The 24,288-nt window shown below is 36.6% G+C and overlaps 1 protein-coding gene and 1 long non-coding RNA gene across 16 annotated transcripts in view; one reads left to right on the top strand and one right to left on the bottom strand.

Annotated features, from left to right (window-relative positions):
* Positions 1-24,288, bottom strand: part of LOC108000905 (uncharacterized) — a 212,793-nt gene that overhangs the window by 184,644 nt on the left and 3,861 nt on the right. For 3 of the 15 annotated variants that reach the window (XR_009830277.1, XM_062076560.1, XM_062076554.1), the window contains exon 1: positions 7,459-8,556. The exons of 2 other annotated variants lie outside the window; for them this stretch is intronic. Coding sequence is in view for 9 of the 13 variants with exons in the window: in XM_062076560.1 (XP_061932544.1) it covers positions 7,459-7,646 (188 nt within the window). In the remaining 4 variants the exon portion in view is untranslated. Of the gene's footprint in view, positions 1-2,464; positions 2,924-7,458; positions 8,567-24,288 lie in introns of those variants that run through there. 10 more of the 15 variants (XR_009830275.1, XR_009830276.1, XM_062076559.1 and 7 more) reach the window with 7 other exon arrangements.
* LOC133666299 (uncharacterized) lies at positions 9,115-11,378 on the top strand. The gene is made up of 2 exons (XR_009830287.1): positions 9,115-11,086; positions 11,161-11,378. It is a non-coding gene; the product is annotated as an uncharacterized LOC133666299 (long non-coding RNA).

The raw sequence follows: 24,288 nt of genomic DNA, 5'->3' as shown, positions 1-24,288 counted from the left end.
TTACAACTTGTCCGACTTTCAACTTTTTTCGATCAATTTTCTTTCGATGCTACTAAAAAGTTATTCCAACTTTTAATTTTTCCATCTAAATCATCACATTGTTCTCATAATAACTTTTAACTTCTTCGATCTATTTTCTTTTAACTAAAAAAAAGAAATATTAAACTCTTCTTCTCAACTTTCTCCATCTAAATCATCGTTATTCTCGTAATAACTTAACTTCTATTTTTTTTTAGCTAAAAAAAAGAAATATTAAACTCTTCTCTTCAATTTCTTAACTTTCTTGATCCAAGTTGTCATTGTTTTCATAAAAAAGAAAGTATTAAATTTTTTTCTAACCTTTAATTTTTCGATCATCGATTGACACGATACGATTTACAACAAAAATCATTCGCTGACCTATTCGAGTTACGGATACTAAATATTTGCATTTACGCTATTGGAAACACAGGTGAAAAAAAGGATTAAACACGATCTATCGCTCCTTTCACTTTGCTTCTCTGATCCTCTCTGCCCTCGAATTTATCCCGTATGCGCGATACACCTTCCTTTTCATAGTTGAGCTCCCCCCTCCCACGCCCATTCTTACGATTCACATCGAACGCTTTCATTCTATCGAAACGAAAAGCAAACGGCCATTCAAAAATTCCTCCACGAGCCGCAGATTGCGCGCGCATTGGAAAGACGAGAGGTTCGTTGAAATAACGTCGAAAAAGCAACCGAACAGCACGGAGATCGAGAGATAATTTCAAGGAAGCTAAGTTTGTGAAAAAAAACGAGAAAGAAAGAATCCGTGAATATTCGACAAGAAGGAAAATTTGTGTTCGCCCAATTAGACGCCATTGTCATCGCTTCTACGCCATTGTTTCGCCCAACCGAATTGTCAAACCCCCACCGAGACGAGTAAAAATAAATTGCGGAGAAAATTTTGTCGACCGCGAATCCGATGAAAGAGAATTATATCGGAATTAAAGTATATTATTCGATATCTCGACGATATTCTTTCCTTTTCTATCTTCTCGAAATAAATATCGAGATAACGTATGATAATTTTTCAGAAAGTGAACATTCGAGGTGTTAAACTCGTCCTGCGCGCGCAGCGTTCAACGAATTCGCGGCAACGTTAGGCATATCGTAACGTTCACTTGCTTCCAAGCAAGTTGAATTAATCGTCTTTTAAACCGCGATCGAGACCGTGGTTAGAAACTTAGCCGCAAACTTGCCAATATCCGCGGTCATGCAACGGTAACTCGAACTTGGGTGTATCGGAGAGCCTGGTTGCTTCTCGAGATGGTTCATTAACGCGAATCTACAACTTTGACACTATCTTGGACGAATATTGCTTCGTAAACGAATTTCATCCGAGTCCGATCGATGAAATGCGATTATGAATTAAAATCATCGTGCTCGAAGATGACATCACGATCGATAAAGTGTTACCGACGAATACTGGTGTATATTATTTTATAAAAAGGAAAAAGAATCTTGGAAACAGTTCTTTAATCGAATAATATTGATTCGGTGTAAGAATAATCTTAGAGTTATTAATTTTAAAATGTCTTTTCGATTATTAAAAAGAGATTAATCGAAATGACTTCTTTATCTGTTGTATTAATCAAACGTATCTTTGAGGTGACGTTTAGCACGAAGTAATTTTAGCTAAACGTAGTGGAAACGTTTAAGTATAAGTCGAAGCATGAATTCTTTAACGATGCAGCAGAGACATCTTTCGAGTTTATTTCGATCGTTCGAGAAAAAACGATTTAGGTGCAGCGATGGACGTTATTTTAAAAGGTATAGCGAGTTTATAGCGTTCGTGCTCGACGCCATCTATCGGTAAATTCTTTTCTAGAAACTTTTCTAGTTTTTTTTTTTAGGATCGAATCTTACGTACTCTCTTTAATAGATAATATTTTATCTAACTGTAACGTTTCGATATCGAGAATAATTCGAGACAGTCGTTTGTAAAACTCTCTCCCCCCTCTATCAGCACCCGCGCAATTCAAATTCGATTAAGAATGTTTTTGTATCGGATCGTTTTGAAACGAAACGTGAAATAATCTAAATATCATTGATACAAATAGATAGATTGAATCGTTACAGATTATTTCAATAATCACGCCTCGTGAATCTTTATCTATATGTATTAAAAATTACATTTTTCAAAAGTCTCGTAATAACTTAATCTTATTATTAACTAACTCTATTTCGAAAGCGTGTATAAGTGTCTATCGCAAATATGATAAAGAAAATTATCAAGATAAAAAAAAAAAATAACAGATAATAATAATTAGAAACTCCATAAAGTATATTTTCAATTACAAATTTTCCAAAAAGGTTCGATTCAACTAGAAAAAAAAAAAAAAAAAAGAAACAAGAATAAAAACACGCACGAGATAAACTATCTCCTAAATAAAGAGCAAAAAAAAAAAAAAAAAATCGAATCCCCATTAATAAAACTCACCTGAACGTGGTATCCAGCGTACAAAATGGAAGTCGATCGGCAGATCGATCCTTCGGTATGCGCGCGATAGATCGAACGAAACTGCACCGCGTAAACTCACGCACCTTTTTTTCACTTTCACTCGAGGCTAGGCGTACGTGTTCCGTGGAAGGCGAATCGCACTGTTCCACGCGAACAGTTGAGCCGCGGCCGCGTTCGTTATCGATCGCTTCGTCGACTGCGATCCCTCTAACGGGATTCGAATCGCGCGGGTCGGGGAGGGAAAAATGCAGAGGGCGCTGAATATTTATAGGGACACCTCGCGTAAACAACGTGAACGAGCGCAATCAACGAGCGAAATTATCTCACCGCGAGATCCTCGATTTGCATTCGCCGCCGTTTTCCTGCGAGCAAACGAGATTTCGATCGTTGAGAGGAGAGGGAGGGGGAATGATTCTCGAGGCGTATGAATAGAATTATTGTGGAATTCTTTGAGAAACTGTTTTCCAAACTTTTTTGGATAATTGATTCCACGGATATTATAGCAGCGGTTGCTCTCGGTAGTGATGGGATCGAGTAACTCTAGAGCGAGTAATAGAGAATGTAACTCGTTTTATTATTATTTTTCTCTCGTAATTTAATTTATCATGATCTTTAGTAATTAGGAGTAATTCTTTAGGTAACTAATTACAATTTTTTTTTTAATTATTCTCTAGTTTTTCTTTATTTTAAGAAAATATCGATGAAGAATGTTGATTAAAAAAAGAAGCAATAAGAAGGAAGAGTATATGTACATATTTAATGTACATCGATGTACAAGAAATAACAAGGAAAAAAGATAAATTGGAAATGAAATTTCGATCGTTGATGATTCTCGAGACGTTGGCCTGCCGAATATGAATAGAATTATTGCGAATACTTTGAGAAATGTTTTTGAAACTTTTTGGAAATTGGTTCCTTCGGTAGTGATGGGATCGAGTAACTCTAGAGCGAGTGAGCAATAGAGAATGTAATTTGTTTTATTATTTTTCTCTCGTAATTTAATTTATCACAATTTATCCTTTAGGTAACTAATTACAACAATTTTTTTTTAAATTATTCTCTAGTTTTTCTTTATTTTAAGAAAATATCGATGAAGAATGATATTGATTAAAAAAGGAAGCAATAAGAAGAAAGAGTATATATACATATTTAATGTACATCGATGTACAAGTGTAAGAGATAACAAGGAAAAAATTAGAAACGAGATTTCGATCGTCAGATTCGAAACTTTTTGGAAATTGGTTCCTTCGGTAGTGATGGGATCGAGTAACTCTAGACCGAGTGAGTAATAGAGAATGTAACTCGTTTTATTATTATACAGTCTTTTTTTTTTAAATTATTCTCTAGTTTACGCGTTTCTCTTCATTTTATGAAAACATTTATGAAGAATGATTAAAGAAAAAAGAAAGAAAGGAGAATGTGTATGAATTTATATTTACGAGTACACGAGATAAGAAGGAAAAAGGGGTAAATTCGACAGACTGGCGTCCATTGACTTTTGTGGAGTGTACAAGAAGAAGCTCGCACCGACAGAAGACACATACAAATATATCCTGCAAATAAAGAGCACAGACCACTTACTAAGAATGCTCGGCTGGTTCAAGAAGCATTTTGGACAGCTAGGTAGCTCAGCCCTTTGCGAACGAGAACCAGATGTTCCTTACTCTTATTATTCACAGAGAATGCACGTCTCTTCCACCGCGAATGGCACGAAGATCGCCATTTCTTCTTCCCTCACTTGGTCTTAGCATGAGAAATTTTGTTAAAAACAGACGAAATTCGTGGGAAAAAAAAAAAGGAATTTCAGAGAGAAAATATCTCGAGAATATCGTAACGTTGATTCCCTCGTTGAAGCTACGTTACATATTTTTTAGGTTATTCCGATCGGTATGCGAATATATTCGAGAGCAAAAGTTGAGAATAAAAAAAAAATAATTTTCGAGAATTTTTTAATTTTCAATTTCCCAACGTTTCCTTCCTAAAGTTTCGAAAAGCGAGAGGAGGAAAAATTTCGAAAACGAATTCGATAATTCGGATAAGATTAAAATGAAATTTCGATCATGGAAAAATTGAAAGCATTCGATAACTGCGAGTTACGTTACGATACGTATCCGAGTGATGGAACGAGGAAATGTTTCCAGAATCGTGATGATATCACCGAGGCCCATGGAAATAACAGTACACGCCACGTTGAACGCAATGTAAATGCCAAAGAGGCGCGTCTCGAACAAGCGCTGCATTCTACCCGACGACTTTTTATCCACGCACACATATTTAACCACAGACAAGAAGGAGCTTCCACGAAACGTCGTCGATTCGCTCCTCGATGAATACCTCTCTTCGATCAACGTTTCCAATCGTTCGTTATGCATACCGTGGAAAAGACAAATATTTGGATATCCGGTTGATCAATATGCTTAGTATTTCAACCTATACCTTGCACCTTTTCATTCCTTTCCTTTCATCTCGTCTTAAAATCGTGACGATTCTTTTTTTTTATTTATTTATTTTTCTTTAACACGGTGTACCTAGTTAATGTAATTATATTCCAAGAATCGGATTTCGTGTGGAAAAATTCTTCGAAAAAAGATTATAGAATAATTCTATAACGCAGCCAACCTTTTCTCGAACAAATATATATCATTCTCTGAAATATTTATCGCTGGAAGCGTCTAAAATTTCTAACGTGGCAAAAGTAACAACCTCGTTATACGAGGAAGTTGTTGAGGAAAGAGAGAGAGAGAGAGAGAGAGAGAGAGAGGAAGAAAAAGAAGAAGAAGAAGAAGAAGAGATTTTTCTCATAATTTCGAAAGACAGGAAGTTTTCATCGAGTCGAGGCAAATTGCAGGGGTGAAACCCTTTTGTCGCGAGATAATCTGCAGTAACTGTACAATGAAAATCGCTTTGTCGCTTCTACCGGGGGTCAGAGATAGTTGCACAATGCTGAGGGCATTAATCAGAGTACTTGCGGAGGCTATACGCGACAGCAATTTCATTTATTTCGTCCCTAGCGGCTGGCCTAGTGTCATTTACGCGACGAAAGACGGTGGTTAAAGGAAGAAGACACAGGAGAAAGAGAGACGAAGTGGAATCAAATCGATTAATGGAACGGATGTTGCGATGTAAAAAGATATCGAGTTTAAAGCGTTAAGTTATCTTCACTTCCTCACGAATGATGTATTTTAAAAATCGATGTTGGCGTAGTATCGAAAAAGATGTTTCAACGTAACGTTCTCGATCTTTTGTAAAAACTGTGAATTTTGTAAGTTGGATAAAAATTCTCGGAGTTGATCGATGTTAAATTCAATCATGATTTTTAATATTCAATATTATTCGTAAATAGATGTGAATTGCAAGTATAAGTCGATATTTGTATATATAATTAATAGGAGGCGCAGGAAAATTATCTGCAATATCATTTTCTTCGTCAGAATTTTTCACCGTGAGATAAAAAAATCTTCCAATTGCATATATTTTTTTATCAATTCGCTTTTCCAAAACGAATTTTAATAAATTTCGCGATAGATAAATAACCCGTTTCGTTAAACCATCACGAAGCAACGATGTGATTAGTGAAAACCGGCAACCTGGATCAGTGAGAAATCAGTTTCTCGCAGAAATAGAATCACTCATTTCAAACCGAACACAATTCTCACACTGACTCCTCTGCGCCTCGATAAATCATTGTAAACACTAGATTCGAAGTAAGACGTATCGATATACAATGCGCACAAACACTACTTATGATATTCAGTCATACGTAATTTCAATCATAATTATACAGAAAATAAGAAAAGAGAAAGAATAATCAAGTGGAAAAAGAAAAACGAGACGAGTAATGTCTTCTAAAAAAGGATATCGTAAAGAGAATAGTAAGTAGATAAAAGAAATTATATTACGAATAATTTATGAAATAAATAAATAAATACACCAGACAAACAGAAACGGACAGACGAATGCGAAACGATACGAGATCACGCACAGCGGAAACGTCGAAGTAAGAGAGAGAAGAAACGATAGACATAAGGAGAAAGAAAGACAGAAAGAGAGAGAGAGAAAGAGCAAGGAACATATCGCGAACGTCTGAACCGCGCGAGAGTTCCTGCGGAACTGACAGCCACTTCCGCACGATCGTGGAAAAATCATGGGACTACCCCCTCTCCCTGGACAGGCGCTCACGTGACCTCAACCCTTCGCGCATCCTGACACCGAGCAGCGTGGCAGCTATAGCTGTGTTCATGATCAGTGATGGGCAAAATTTAATAGTTGAACCTACGAATAAACTTATTTCGATAATTTATCGTTGTAAAACATAATAATAATAATAATAACAATCGTAAATAGCTTTAATAAGATCAATTACATAACACTTACGAATAAATGTTATTCGAGCATTTTAATAAGTAATTAATAACTAGTTACTTTTTCAACGGATTAATATCCAACTCTGGCACACAACAGTGCGTACACACTGTTAATCCTTCGAACTGGCTGAAAACCGTAGAGCGTCCCGTGACGATTTCGACTCGATTTTTTCGTTTACTCTTCCCCTTCTTTGTCTTTCGTTCTCGCTTCGGATTACGGATTACGGATTACGGAATTGTGCAAATTGGGACACGTATTGAGAATTAATTCAATGGTGTTTTTAATCTTACCTCGATTTATCGATCACTCACCTGCAACAGAAAACAGGATCGATACTTTAGTAAAAGAATTAAGAGTAATCACATTTCTTTTCTTTTTGACCCACATCTAACTCGTGCATACTGAATTTACAAAATTAGAAACACGGATCAAAATCTTTTTCTCTTAGACAAAGACAACAATTTGATCACGTTATAAACAAAATCTTCAATATATACGAAGAAACATTCCCAATATTTCCGAGTCAATTTTCTCGAAAGCCCAATCCCACTCGAGAGATTCGCAATCGTACAATCCCCGCATCGGTCGTTAACCGAACATTATCTAACCTTGCAGCTCGAGCCGGCCTAACCGCGTCGTATCGCACGCTAAGCTTTCTACGCTGGTTCCTCGGGCTCCTGACGGCCTCTCTGCCGTCCCTCTGCACCTTGCCGCGGCTGCACCCGAATCTCTGCGAGCTCAGCGGTTGATAAGTGTCCGCGGTGCAATCACGGATGCAGCTGCAGCAATTGGACATCTCGGAAACTCCCTCTCGTCTTATATCTTCCACTGGTAGCGAACTCGAATTCCCTCTTCGAGTTTCGAGGACTCGTTCCTCGACGATTCGAGAGGATATCCCTTCTCTTGATCCTCTTCCAGGCAGAGGGAGAGGAAAACAATCGCGGATTCGCGGTTCACCGAGTGGACATCTTTCATCGAACGATTCCGTATTCGAGAGATTGCAACAGAGAGAGAGGGAGGGGGGGTTCCGGGTTCCTTGACACGTCCTCGAGACCGGATTCTTGAGTGGCCGGTGCGCTCGAATGGAATTTCGAGGAACGGTTCTTTCTATCTCGTGGTTCCCTCCAAATGCGAATGACCTTTTTTTCGTTCGTTCGGGCTGCTAGCTTTCGTGAGTAATCGTGATCCCAGCTCCTTCCTCTCGCGTTAGACGCGCGTAGGGCGTTTCGAGCGACTCTCGTTCACGTCTTGTCGTTCTTCTTTAAACTCGATTTTCTCCAACTCGGTCTTGAAATTTTTCCATTATTCGTTACATCGTCGGATATAATATACGTTTCGTTCGTCTTAACATTCGAAAAATTTGTTTTTGAAAATAATTATTCAAAAAACGATTTTTAAACTTCCAGTCTGCCGAGTTTGTACAAACGAATAGTTGATCAAAGAGTTTATTCGATTAACGGCTTTACTCGAATCTTCTGAAATCATTTCGTAAAATTTAAACGAAGAATATTTTCAGTTGTGAAGTTGGAATATAAGCTCGTTTCCTGATTGTAACCTGATTACCTAGAAATTTTCGATCGAACAACTGCGAAGCGACAAATTTACGTGGGAAGGATACCTCTGCAAACATGTATCCGTTAAACGCTTTTGAAACACACAAACTGTACAAACTTCGTAATGAATGACCGTCTTTGGAGTCAGCAGAATGCGTAGGAACTGTCTGAAACAAGCGTGCATATTCATATAAATCTTCTTAAGAACATCATCTTGGTACCAGTCCTCAAAGATAGACTAGCAATTCGAAACTAGTTGAAGTTATCCTTCCATCAAACTATGCACTTTACAAACTTCCCTTTGAAAATCTAAAATACTCTTCGTGCGGAATAAGATATTATCCACACGTTTTTGTTTGTATCTCTTGTTAAGTCTTCCGCTACTTTTCGCGAATATTCGAATTTCGAAAAAGAAAAGGAAGATATATACACTTCTAAAAATAAAGTGAAAAATCTCCTATGAAATCATGTATTTCGTGATTCATGAAAATCTAAAATACTTGGCGAGGAATAACGTGTTATTTATAACAATCCCTTTTCGATATTCAATTTAAAATTTTCAAAAAAAGAAGAATGTGGGTTTAAATATATAAATTCGATTTACTATCTTCTCATGAAATTTTACAAATTTTTTTCCAAAATCTAAAATATATATTTGAGGAATAAATAAATAAATTTTCATGAAAATCTCTTATTAAATAAACAATAATTTCTTCGCTAATTTTAAATATTTAATGTTTAAACTTTTCGAAAAAAGAAGAATATACAGATTTAAAAATTTTTTTTTTCGGAAATCGAGGAATTATGAATTCGAAATTTTGTCTCAAAAATTCAATTTCTTGAAAATCTCCTATTAAATTACATATTCCATAAACCTTTCATCGACGATCTAAAATCTACTTCACGAAGAATAAGAATCTTATTTACAACAATACTTCTCCACCTACTCGAGCGACGTCCAATATTCAAATTTTAAATAATTTTTTTTTTGAAAATCTAAATGAATCGCGACACCCTTTTCCAACATTCAAATGTTCTCTCTTTGTCTAGAAAAATAGAAAGCTTGCACTAAAAAATGCCTATTAAAATTCATAAACCCATAAAATACTTCACGAAGAAAATAAGAATCTTACTCAACAGTACTTCTCCACCCACTCAAACGCTTTAAACGGGTCCAAAGGAGTGACTTACCCAACTAACTAACACCGGTTTGAAACAACAAACAAATTCGTGCATCAAGGGAAAATCAGCGGAGAGAGGCACGCGTCCGTCCCTCCCCGATGCGATTTCGAGCACGATCGAAATTCAAAGAGGCACGGGGTAATGGAGCGTGGATGGACGAGGCGGGGCGCAGAGGACGCGAAACAATGTCGACGTTGCGGACCGGTTGCGTAGCCGATCCTCCTCGCGTATTTCAGACACGTACTCACTTACATAGGAAACGTCGTTCCAGCCACGAGTTTTTTATTCGTTCTTTATCTTTTCCTCTCTCGCGTCCCACCGCGCCTCCCCTCCCCTTCCCTCGCTCCCCTCTCCCCGAGGCTGCCCGCCTCCTTTAATAATTGTCCGATGGCTCTCAATATTCGAGCAGCGAAACTCTCGATTCTAGCTTTTTCGTCGTCGTGCAACTACGACTACGAATTATTCGATCGTGTATCATTCTTTGGTTATAGTTGGAGCATTCGTCGAATTGGAAATGAAACGTTAACGCTTGCTACGTGGGTAAATAGCAGGCGAAAAATAAAAGAGGAAAAAGATATCCGACTATTTAAAATGCTGGCTAATATTCTACGAGGCGATGAGAAAGTTGACGCACTGTTACGACCTCTCGGCGAAGATTAAATATTTCTTTCTTCAGAGAGGAGGATAGAAATTGAAATATTTTCGTTCGTCCGTTATTTGACAAATTGAACGACAGAAATATAAACCATTGCACGCGATTGGGAGAATGTTAAGGCGTGTCGAGCGATTCATTATTGATCATTCCATTAAAAACGCGTGACAAGCAGCAAATTAGTTTCGCTCCACACTTTTTTACGACTCGTGTATACGCACCGACTCGAATCATCCGCGGATTAATTAATCAACGTCCGCGATATTCGCGAACGAGTTCTCGTCACCCTGTGAACTGTCCGCACAGAATTGCACTCTCTTAATTTTCACGCTCATTCACATTTTTGTATGTACAATTTCGACGTTAACTCGACGAACAATTTCTTTATTTTCTTTTCTCTTCTGTGCACTCGTCAACACTCGATTATCGAACACGATTTTTCGAGCCGTGCAAAACCATCTTCCCCCTTCTATCCCTTTCTCCTCGAACGAATTCGCCGGGTGGGGGGCGGAGAAGAGGGGAAAGTTGAGATTCGAAGGATCGGACGTGCGCGGGTGAAATCGAGTCGCCGTTTCGAGCTGTTTCGCGGCGGCTGTTTCGAACGATACTGGCGGGCGCAAGTTCGCGCCGAAAGAAGCGCGGCGGACAACGAAGAAATGGAAGAAGCGTCGCGGCGCGGAGACGAGAAGCGGAGAAGACGCACGTGTTCCGCGCGTATGTCAGCTGGAGATGTTTGCCCGCGACCAGCCGATCCCTCCGACCTCGACGTCACGTCCTCGATTTCTTCGCGAGAAATTCCAATCGTGTTCTAATGCAACGCCGAGGGAATAAGAACAGCATTTTCCTCGGGTAAAAGTCGAGCTACGAGCCAGCCTTCGTAGATCTTTCCATCATTATCCTATTATTGTTTATTACTTTTGTAGTGGAACTTTGATCGCGTGGAATTTTTTTCCAATGGAAAGAGAAAGTGAAAGCGATAACCAGGCGATAAGCAAAGTGGATTACTTCAAATTTTATCTACGGATATATTCGATGTAGATATTAAACGATGTAAAAATGTGATTATGAATCGATACAATCGATATTTCGATTGAGATACGAATTTTTGAATTAAAAAAAAAATACATAAATGTAACACGAATGATTGCGATTTTCAATCGACATAAATTTCCATCTTTAAGAATATTCTATCTTTGAAAACAACTCGAACGAAAGAGTATGTAGAGACGCATAAATTCTGCGAGTGTACAAGAAAGTCTTCGACTCGCTGGCCTTCTCGCGATTCTTCACGAGAAAGGGACGGAGGAGAAAACGAAAGAAAACGAGGCGCAACGCGTAACATTGTATTCAACGTGGAATCGTGTAATTCGAATTAATCCCCTTTGCGACGATGTCCTGTAATTACACCACCGATATTCCGTGAAACCTCACCTTTTATTTCCCTGGCTCACGTGCTACGGCTTCCCATGGGTCGAGTTCTGAACTTCTTTTGGTCCGATACGGAATTCTTATTTCCGTTTCGAAGCTGGCTGCCGGCAGCTCGAGCAAAGAAGTTGTCGGTTGCGTTCTCGGAAACGATTTCTAGCGCGCATGCGCAACAATGGCGCAACTAGCGCGCAAAAGGGCTGATCACCGTGCGAAACGATCTCGTTTAAAAGAAAAAAATAGACGAACGAATCTCGGTAATTGGTATCGATAATTAACCGTGCATCTTGGAATCGAAACGTCCAGGAACATCAAGGTGTTAGAATTCTTCTCGTTTTGTCAGGGAAAATATCGTTACGCTGTTATTCGTTTTCATTTTTTAAAATTAAACCGATTCCATTCCTCGCGAATTTCCCAATTGATCAGATTAATAATCCAAAATATTGGATCAAAATTAATCATTTCCATAAATAAAGCGACGATCTATAATTATAAGTATAAATCGTAGTGAATTCCAAGATAAGTGTTACCACTCGGTGTCTATATTCGTTCGAATCCCCACTCTCTTACGCATACGATGCGCAAAGGGATAAACCTTATAGAATATTTCCTTCCATTAAGTTCGAAGTTGCTCTAAGAAATCAATAAAATTTATTTAAAAAAATAATGCTCGTAACACTATCCTATATTATTTCTATCTTACAATTTTTCGAGTTCTTTTTTTTTCTCATTTTAATTTTATCGATAAGAAAGAAATTTGAAACTTGAAATTTTTGACGATCCTTAACACGTAATTTAGGAAATATAAGGCAACTGGCGCGCAAGAATACGGAGTGGATGCGTACGTATATAACAAGGCATAGGGTTAAAATACTTTCGGTATCCAGTGTGCATCTGGAGGCGAGGCGAGACGAGTGGCAGGCAGCAGTAGATGAAACGCAAAAGAAGGCAAAGTGGCGTCCGGTTGTTGATCCGGCTGGTCTGCGCACAGAGGCGCGTGTGTCGAGGGGAAACGCGCAGTCGCTGATCAACCGCGCGATCTTATACGTCTACCAGCGCCATACCTCTCCACTCCGATCGTCGTTCACTCTGAACGTCTTCCCTGTCTCGCCGCCCTTCCCTTCGATCGATATCGCGATACAAATTCAACGGAATAACGAAACGATTTAACAATTTTCATCTCCAAGTTCGTGAATACAAAAGATCGTTCCTGAATGATAACAATTTTTAAGAGAAATAATTATTATTGTAATTCGTAATTTCCTTCTTGGGAATCAGAAGGAAATACCAACGAAAGAAAAACGGTATAATTTTCTAGTAACAATTTCTAAGGAATAATATATATTTACATCTCTAAATCTTTAATTTGTAATTTCCTTTTTGTTGATCCGTCGAGAATGAGAATCAAAAAATGAGATAAAAGAATTGTAAATAAAAATGATACAATTTTTTAACATTTATAATCAATTCTAAGAAAAATTTAAGAAACGATTATCGTTATTTATTTCGTATCTCTCTTTCCCCGAGAAGAACAGGAAAGTAACAGAGGGAAGGTAATAATCTGTAAAGACAAAAAATACCCTTTTCCCTTTCTTTTCTCTCGACAAATAATACAAACTTCGTATTAATTTTAAGCGAATTATTAAAAAGCGTCAAATCGCATATCACAGAAAAAAAATCCGTGGTAGCAGAATTTCAATACTTTCAGAAAATTGAAAAAGAATCGTCGAATAATCGCGGAGATAAAACAAATTCGATACGAAAATTGATCGATAATCGGCGGCAGTTTAAGCGCAATTCTCCATTATCCATTTCCCCTTTGTGCTCAACGAGGGTATCCCGTTTTATAGTTGCAGTTTCATTTACGAGTTCCGGAACCCGATGCAATTTCCACAATGAATTCGCTGCTCGACAAACGAGCCAGGAAAGAGAGAGCGAGCAAGCGAGCGAGCGAGCGAGAGAGAGAGAGAAAGAAAAAGAGAGAAATCCATATTGCACGCAACTTGGAAACAGATGGAAGAGAAGAGAGTTGGAAAAAAGGCGAAATTTCAAGAGAGAGAGAGAGAGAGGGAGATCCATATTGCACGCAACTTGGAAACAGATGGAAGAGAAGAGAGTTGGGAAAAAGGCGAATTTCAAGAGAGAGAGAATCGTTACCGCAGAACAGTGATATTCGGGTAAAATTCGTCCCCCGAGTCGATCAATATTTGCAGGAATGGGTCGAATATTGGCCGGCCGGATTCACACACGAGAGATCGGTTCGATTTGGTTTTGGATCGGGCCGTTTTCGAGACGGATGTTCGAGTGGCTTTGTTGAAAGGTGTTAAAATTAGTTTTCGCATCAGGGAATGGCGATTTTACCGACCGAGAGCGGTGGATAGTGGGATGAAATCAGGGGCCGAAATTAACCTGATCTTCTTACCGATCGAGTGGCCCGATCTGGGCGTTTGCCAGTCCGGCTAATTAGAAGGGAACGCGTTTGATCCCCTCCTCCACCTCCCTCGCTTTATCGCCGCGTGCCTGTTAAACACTTTCGCGCGCTCCAACTGACGCGCGCGCACTTTTCCTTTTCTTAATTAATAAAAAAAGAACGGTGAAGATGATACTCGAATTTCAAGAGGAGAATTTATTTCCTCTGTTTGTTCGAAGTTTTAGTAGATTTGTTGCTCGGTAAAAATTAGGAAGAAATTCGATCTTCTCCTCGGCCGTATTTTATTATTATTAATCAAAAATGGTAATTAAGAAGAAGTGATTATTGCGAGAGAGCTTCGGAAGAAAGAATTTGAGATATTTGCGGTTTATACATCATTTAATTGCGGAGAGTATTATTGAAGTTAGGTTAAAAATTGCAAGCTGTTCTCGTAAATGTTGTAAAACTGAAATCGAATGATTCGCGGGCCCCGGTTAAATTTTGAATAACTGGTTAAATCGTAATACTTCGCCGCGTGTAAATTTTCAACTTCCCCTTCTGTTCATTGTTATCACGCTCGTTAATAAAGTGAAGCCGGTTTAAACGATAGAACGTGGTTTGGCTCTGTTCGAAAACTTCAAAAACTTGAATTCGTTTCTAATCGAATGTAAAAAAAAATCAGTCATAATACAATAATTTATAATTACAAGGAAATAAAAATTTTCTAATTAAAACGTCGTAGAGAATTGAATAACTTCGAAAGAAGGCAACAAAGGTTAACCCACGAAATCTCAATCAAAGCCAAAAAAAAAACAAAATTACTCGTCAAGAATCTCTTCTTCAGAAAAGAATTACTAAACAGAAACTTTCCAACTTTCCAAAATAAAATCTATACGCGCACCATTCTTGTCCTATTTCTAATATCTGCAAGAATATCAGGAAAAAAACCCTTTCGGATCCTCGTTAAAATCGATCAGCGAAAAAAAATGGCCCATCGTTTTAACCGCCACGAATATTTCCCATCGCTTGTTTGTTGGACAAGTTTTCAACGAGGTCGACGATCGTGGAAAAACGAATTACGCGGACAGAGAGAGAGAGAGAGAAGCTCGAAATCCCGCACGCAAGGTGCAAGTGCAGAGGGAGAGACACGTGCTCGCCAGAAGCGGCGCGATCTCACGCCTCGATGATCCGGATCTCTCTTTTTGTTCTCGTCGGTGCACCTTCCGGGATAAAACTTTGAAATTTCTTCTTCCTTGCGTTAATGGCATCGTGCGAAAATGATGAAATATACGCCCTGAAATCGATATTCCATTTCTTATTATTATTATTATTAATCTTCTTGATTTCTTGATTTCAATGGAGGAAAGAAATTTGTATACACTGTCTCCTTGTATCGTATTGTTTTCGTATTTTTCATTTAAAAGTTTAAAATTGTAAGAAGATTAGTTTAAAATACTAGGAGTAGAGATATGATATCTTTTTTTCTTTATGAAAAAATCGAAATAAAGGAGCGTAATGACAAGAAAGCACATTTTCGAGGAATTATTCGATTTTAATCCACTCGAAATTAAAGTATCGTGTCAATGCAAGAAATATCGATGTTACGCCATTTTTCCAGTATTTTTAAAAAACTTTCATTCTCGCGTTTAGAAAATAAACGGCAGAAATCTCGACTCCATAAATAACGTTGCAGGCTATATTATTTATTTTAAAATGTAAATTTCTGCTCATAGAAGCGAATAGCGTATCAAAGAACATTAGAGATTAAAATAAATTTCCAATTCTAAAATAACTATAACTATAAAATAATTACGATATCTCGTTATTACTCAATCGCGCAAAAAGTGGTCGAAACAAGCTGTTATTTCTTTCTTACATTCATTCACATAATATTAATTAAGCTGATGATTGTATTAAATTCTATAATGATTCATTGAACGAATACATTATTGGAATTTATTATTAAAATAAATAATGCTAAAAGCAAAATAATAAATAAATTATGTTTAAAATTCATGAAAAAAATTGGTAATAGTATATATTAAATATATACAATTAATATTTTATCAAAATATTTCTTTTATCAGACATATTACTTTAAAAATTTTAGATATAATAAATTTTATTTATTTTTAAATGCAATTTAAATGTTATAAATTAACTAATGTCCAATTTATTAATTTAATTAATATTATAAAATTCAAAATTTTATGCGCTTTAACACTAAAATAAATAAATTATTATAATTAATTATATAAAAATTTTTAATTTATCGACAGGGTATGAACCTGTAAGCTTTATTTATAATAATATAATAAGTTTAAATTTTGATTTATAAATTTAAATAAATTAATTTTATATTGAAAATATAATGTTTTTCTTAAACTATATAAATTAATATTTTGGATTATTTTAGAAATATAGATTTATTTAAATCTTTGTATAAAGTTAGAAGCTTTATTTGAAATATTTCACAATAATTTTTTTTTTTATAATAATGATAAAAATATTTTATTAATTTATTGTATATTATTCATTAAATTTAATACATAGTTTTATTTATTAGTATAAAATTTTGTATTTATTAATTTTAATTTTAAAATATATTAAATCATTATATATTTAATAAATAATTATAAATTTATACATATATTTATATATATATATTAAGTTGGAATCGCTTTGGTCGAAATTCGCGAACGAATTCGCGTTGAATATCGCGCGGCGGTGGATCGACTTCCGGTTCTCGAGAAGGAGCTTAAACGAGGCGTGTACCAGCGATGCCGCTGGAACTTGCTAAAAGAGAATGAAACGAAAACGTGGCGCACGAAACCACTCTACGATCGATTTTTCTCTAGTGGATCGTCGAACGTGCCTGTCCGCCATCCTTCTTACTGGACGAGCAATTTTTTCCTTTCTCTCTTTTTTCTTTTTCTCTCTCAGAGACCGTGAAAGATCTTTCACTTCCTGCCAGCTTCGAGTTACACGCTCGATTAACGTGGCACGTGGAACGACTTTAAGTCGAGGATAACAATTACATGGGAAAGATTTGGAAAAAAAATAACGCACGACGCGGAATCGTGAGATGATTGAAATGGAGGATATTATTAATGTATCTAAAAAAAAAAGAAAAAAAGAAATCTTTTTATTAAATTTTTTTTTCTTTGACAGACTTCAAATTGGTTCGTGCAATAAAGATGCAAAATTAGTGAGAAATTTTGAGAAATCAAGCCAATTAAATTGTTTGAGAATCTTGAGGTAGGAGGAGAAAGTAGAAACAAGAATCTACACCTCTTGCAGAAAACGAAATTTCTGAAAATCCAGTGGGATGAATTTAACCATTGAACCGAATTCAAATAATCTCCAGCTTTCACTCTTCCACTCTTCAGTGCGTATACGAATCAACGCACATCCCCCAAATGTAAAAAAATGTGAATTCTTATTCGGGAACAGGTGCGCGAGAGAAGAAGTTCTGAGATTTCTGAGGAAAAAAAAAAAAAGAAAACTTGCGAAGATTAACGGTTTCAGGCTCACCCACGAATCATATATACGATTGTATGCGTCGAGGAATTCTCGTTTATGGCACCAGCACGCGCATCGATATCGTAATTTTTACGTCACCGAGAGAGAACCTTCTCATATTTACGACCAAGCGCAATAACAAAGTTTACTTGCTCCCTCGAAGGAACAATACCATTATTCAAACTGTCTTTCCAAAGTTTGGAAAAGCGTATCGTATCTTTTTCGGTTGGTTGGATGCAAAGTGGCTTGAAGATACGCGAGAAGGAGGAAAGGAGAGGGAGAGGGAGAGAGAGAGAGTTAGTTCGACCGTGAAATCGAGAAAGATATCAATTTTTGATATGATGAAATATCACGAGCTTGCAATGTGAATTCCATGTTACATGGAACAAAAGTGAAATCTGAAAAATACCGAATAATAATAATAATAATAAATTTAAATTTTCTATAATACTCGACAAACCTTTCAAATTTCGCATATTTTTTTTTATTTTAATCGCTAGTCGCCGAGAAATTAATTAACGCGCGAGATCATGAAGAGTTTTACTCGTGTTAACAAAGATATTTTTTGGAAAATATTTCTCTTGGTAATTCGAGATAATCCTTTTTTTAGGTAACGCGAAGAAAGTTACACTTTATTCGCCTTCCACACTTTTGCCGGTAAAATGACGCTCAGGTTCTTACAGCAATCCACATCCGAAGAAGAAAATAGAGAAAAGATTACTTATAATCGTGGAACAGAGAGAAATTAAATGAATTTTATTTTACTATAACGTTTATATACTCTCGTATGTTGAAAGTTATTTTAACAAATAGATACATATGAAAGCAACGGAACAAATATTATTCGTGGAATCAAGAATCGGATATATAAATTTTATCATACATCTTTTATTTTATTCCAGATTCAATCTCGGATATTCTTGTATTATCCGTAAAAACATTTTAACAAACCGAAGACAGCAGCGCGATACTCGAATATCATTCAACGGAACGAAATAAAAGAATATAAATATTACATCTCTTAAATTTTCGCGACGTGGTCGAAAATAGAGCGGATAAAAGTCTACGATGGTTGGAGAGGCGTGAAAGCAAAACCAGGTAAGGAAAGGTTTTCGAACAAATGGACACGCCGATATATTCAATAAGCGAGGTTCTGGCCGCGCTCAAAAAAAGCAACGTACCCGTAATTCAAGCCTGGCGAGCAATATCGAAGATCTACCGAGGTGTACCACGACAACCTGCTTTCGTATTTCACGCGAAACAGGTGGATATTGCCGCCAATGTATCACCAGAACCCGAGTCTACCAGCATCCAGACCGACATTGCAAATATTCGATCGTTCGTTATTTATTTTATTCGCATTTGCTTTGCCTTCGACAAATACAGTATACGTGTACAGATGTAGCGAATTAACATTTGAGAGAATCTCTATAGACGATTCCACGTATGTGTTGGATTGTTCGGAAAGTAGTTTCGTTTTTTCACACGAGTGTCGCTAGTCGAACGTTTATCCAGCCAACTTCATTCTAAACCGTGTTGTTATATATTTCGAGAGTTGGCATTTCATGGTTTATTTGTAAGAAAAATTCGTTCGATTCTTTTTCGTGTTTTTCGTGCAATATATAAAGATGCAAGTGTCAAAACTGGTTTTGAAAATTTCATTTCGACAATTTCGACGTTAAAAATGTTCTGGAAGACCAGTTGAAGCCGATGAGGACAAAATAAAGACATGGATCGAAACAAACGACGAATAACAATTCGAGAAATTGCTATTGAATTTGAATTTAGAAACCAAATTAGTTTAGAAATCAAGTACTAAGAATGTAATTCATTTGAACATAATCGAAAATGTAGTCGATAAAATCATTGTTAATGGTTGAAATTGAAATAATTGAATATATAAAGAAATTTTTGTAGGTTATGTAAATTATTTTCAAATGAATGTGATTTACACTTGATTGGCCGCCGAACCCTTCACCATCAACGATTAAGAGGCAACGATAATTTCTATTCGATAGCTATTTTTCTATAAATCAGCGTTTGTCAGCGTTTTTCACTGAAATAGGTCGATGTTTAGCTTCGACGGCAATATTTTAAGAAAGTAGCACGTAGTAAAGGTGTGCATCGATAACACAAGATAGAGGGATAAAATGCCTTTCGTTTTAAAATTTATTCAATGAACTTTCATTTCTCTTTTTTTTTATATTTGCACAAATTCGTGATTCGAAATTAATACCGCGTTTACACAATTCTGCCAATTCATCGAAATTTCTCAAATTTTATATATTTAAAGACGAAGAGAACGAACTGAGCTAACCAAAGAATTCTAACGAGAAATAAAACCTCTCCTTTTTTCCATTATCAACAACGCGAAAACATTCGAGAACGATTAAAAATTCCCTCGATGAGGAATCACGAGCAGTTCCCCCTCCATGTTGTCGCTCTCGACATCCTCTCGAGAGCCTTCTTAATATCCGTGCGGGACGATAAAGGGAGGGGAAAGGTGCAATAATTGTTTGTCCTCGCCTCCTTCCTCTCCCTCCTTGTTTCGCGCGGAGGAATAATTTCGCTCGTAATTTCCCCGTGAAACTTTCCGCGAAAAGGGAACCTCGACTCGATTATCTTATAAATCTTGGCCGTATTTTCTTTGAGAGCAAGTGAGCTCCTCTCTCTCTCTCCCTTCCCTCTCTTTTAAAATTGCAACTGCAGGGACGAAAGGTAAGGGAAATCGACTCGAATGAATCGATGATGCTCGATGGGGAGATGGTGTTGGAACGTATACGATACGGAAATTGAAAATTAACGCGATGTGGTGGTAAATTAAAAGATAGTTGGATACGATTCCTCTTGTGTAATTGGATGAAAATTGTACACGATATAACGACAAATAAGCGAGAAATTTAACTTAATTTTTTCGATAAATGTCGATGAAATAAGAACAATATTGATCTCCGATAGTTAACTAATTTTATTCTCGTGGAATTGGATGCAGAAAATTGGATCAATTGATCAAAAACGTACGAGAAATGCACGAATTTCATATCTCTAAAAACTTGAATAGAACATATTAACCTAAATATCGCGTTAAGATAGGATAAAAAAGAACTTTGAAATTTTCAATCGAATGACCAAATATATATATATAAAGATACGAGACGATTCCTTGGAAAAAAAAGTTGAAGCACAAAGTTAAAAAAAAAGAGAGAGAAAGAAAAGATATTCAAACGAATAATAAGAAGGTCGAAAATAATTTTCAATTATTCCCCCCCTCTGAACTGGGGCAACGCTAAACAACGAACGAAACGAAATGAAACGGGAGAGGGGTGGCTCTCGAAGAACCAAGCAGAGGGAAATTTGTCGAGCAAAGAAGTTGGGGCATTGTAGGATAAAGGAAAAGAATAGAGGAGGAGGGAAGAAAAAGGGGAAAGGATATAATAGAGGGCACTTTGCGAGCATCAGCGAGGAATAACCCCGACTTCCGTTAAGAGTGTATTTCCCATTCCTCCTCCTCCCACCTCCTCCACGCTTTTACGGCTTTTCCGCCGGTTGCCACGCGTACAATTTAACGGGGAAGGCACGTCGCAACACTGTTAACAAAGGACGATACTCCACGTAACCATGAAAACGAGACGCTTCCTATTTTTTTTTTTTCTCTCTCTCTCCTCTTTTTAAGATGGTCGATCGGACCACGCAAGGATGGCTACGTGACTCGATATATAATTCTCCTCGAAAATGTCCTCCCAATTTCTGCCGGATATATACCGAATAAATGATTCAAGTTACCGACGGAGGAATGGATATTGTGGACCGGAAGGGCAAGAATTTTCGAAAACGGTCTTTACTCTCGAAACGGTTTTTTTTTTTAAATTTCAATGATATTTATTATATTTCAAATAAATATTTGTGAAATAATATATCACTTAATTTTAATGTAATATTTTATCCACAGAGCAATTCTAACTGGTGTTAAATCAGGAGAAGTAAAATTATGGAGATTTAAAGAAAGATGCTTTAAATCTTAAAATTTGTGGAATTAGTGGTATTGAAAATTTTTCAAGAAATTCGAGAGGGGAAAGGACGAAGAAGGCGAATTAAAAATAAAGGGAAGGTTCTTGTCACAAAGAGATATTTTTCGACGGTCGGAGGGTTTTATGGATTAGGTAGCTTCAAAAATGAACGAAAGGTGAGAAAGAAGAAAAGGAAAACACGATCTTCTAGTAGGAAGGTACTTTATTCAACGACTGAAATTCGAGAGAAATTTTTTAAATAAATAGAATTAATCGACAAAAATTGTCTCCTGATAAAGATACAAATATAAATTCGATCTTAATTACACTTTGTATTTTGATATAATTTTTGAACATAAGTTGAAGTAAATTTATATATTCGAAAATGTAAAGATGTCTCCATCCTCGCCTTCGTAGTTTTTTCTGTATCCTTGTCAATCTCGTCAGAGATAAAATTGAAAAAAAGAAAAATTGTTTCGCCGCTAAAATCGAAAAGAAACCGGACTGGACGTTTACCAGGTTCGGAATGAGTGCACTTGTGAAAGTGATCGCATCTGCAGCGATTGCAAAACGAGGTCTCTTTCGTTACCAGCGCGTCGAAGACGTAACATTTCTCTCTCTCTCTCTCTTTCTAACGATCAAAACTGCCGAATAACAATTGTCGCGGACAATTTTCCAAAATTCCAGAGAAGAACTCAAAAAAACTCGTTGTTTGAAACATTGAAACATTTATTATAAAATTCGATTTTAATAATTTTAACGAATTTTTCGGCGATAAATTTTGATGATGTACAAATCAACTTTCTTTATAACAATTTGTTCGAGAAATTTTGTGGAAAATCATAGAAATATTTACTTGTCACGTGATCATGTATCCATCTTACTTAAAAGAAAAAGGATAAATAGAAACTTTGCTCATTAGTTGAGAGAGGATTTATAATTTCAATTCAATTTTCGAGTTATACGTATTTATCAAGGGAAAAGCGTATTCCTTGCCAGGGCCGAAATTCAATCTTACTTAAACCAATATTACTTATAGTAACGGATTGTGCGGTTTAACTTCTACATCCACGATCTTGGAACGATTTCAATTCAAAGCTTCTTGCAAGCCTAGGTTATCCGCTCTAACCTCTTCCATTATCATCACCAACGTGAGTTCGTGAAATTATTTTTTTTTTAAAATCGAGAAAAATTAAATATTAACTATAAAGATCAAATTAATTCACAATTGAAAAACAAATCCTACGAATTAAATTTTACGATTCAATTAGATGCACTTTCCATTACGGTATGATCTATTACGATACGATAAGATTCGAAGAAAAGTGAAAGATTTTAAAATATCTTACTTTTTGGATAATCGACGAGATAGAGAACGTTTTTTTACATATCGAAGTAAAAATTCATCCGCGAATTCTATTTATCCTATCCCGCAGAGTGCGGAAAAAGAAAAGAAAAAAAAAAAAAAAAAGAAATGCATTTTCGAGTGCTTTCAACGAAATCGATAGAATAAAAAAAAAAAAGTCGGTTAATTCGGTTAATTGGCGGAAGGGAATCGAACATCCAATTCAGCGAGTGGCGGGAATCAATAACGGCACGGTAGGGAAAAATGTGGAAACAGAAACGTATGTACGGGAAAAGACTCGGTCGATATTCATCGTGGCAACACCTGCGCTACTCGCCGTCACCAGAGACCCCGGCTCTGACGGATCCTATTCCCGCAACTTCCAACTTACCCATCAATTCCGATATATATATATATATATATCCGTGGATCCCTTTGTTCCCAGGATTCCCGTGTCTCTGAGAAAAATCTCTGCCGTGAAAATGACGAATTTTATTATGCCGTCGATCCCTCACAGAATTCTTTCGATTCCTTTCCGTTCTTTATTCCCTTTGTTCTCTTGCTACTTTCGCTCGAGTATATTTCGAGAGAGTTTCTCGCGATATTATTTCTCGCAAATTTCGGAATTTAAGTTTCCGACGGTTCTTCGAGTCTTCCGGAAGATTTAACTAAATCGGGGATAAACTTTGCTTAAACTTCTCCATCTGTTCTCGTTTAAATTTGGTTAAATTTAAAAAAAAAAAAAAGAACGATACGACGAGAGGTTAAGGTCTCGAGCGAAAGATTGTTGTGTTAAAAAGTCGATTTCGATTGTTGCGGTGTTTATTCTTCACTGGCTACCAATTATCAATTATTTTTCGAATTTATAATATCAACAGGTTTATCTCGTTCAATAATAATTTCTAAACTTTCGTATTAAAATCACACTGTTCATTTATTAAAAAAAAAAAGAAAAAGAAAGAATTTATACGTAAAATAATTGATCTTGAAGAAATAAAATTTATTAATCGATCCAAAAATATTTTTCTTTGAAGGAAAGTCAACTTTCTCGATTATCCTACGTAAAGGAACAGAAAATTAGCTGCGATCCGCCTATCGCAAGTTCCAAGATTTTCATAGATATACACAGGCCGATATCCGAAGGAAGTTGGAAAACGGATAGAAAGAGGAATCTCGTTTATACGAGATCAAAGCGAAACAAGGCGGTGAGTCGTTTGGCTGGAAACGCGCTGAATTTGCAGAGGCAAATTGTAGTATTTGTGTATTGTCAATGATGCACCCTCGATCTCGAGGAAGGAGATCGAGAGGAAGAAAGGATATCCCGAGACGAGCTATACGCGCG

This window comes from Apis cerana, linkage group LG6, assembly GCF_029169275.1.
Source record: "Apis cerana isolate GH-2021 linkage group LG6, AcerK_1.0, whole genome shotgun sequence".
In the NCBI taxonomy this organism is placed as follows: Eukaryota; Metazoa; Arthropoda; class Insecta; order Hymenoptera; family Apidae; genus Apis; species Apis cerana.
This window is presented reverse-complemented; position numbering and strand designations above follow the sequence as displayed.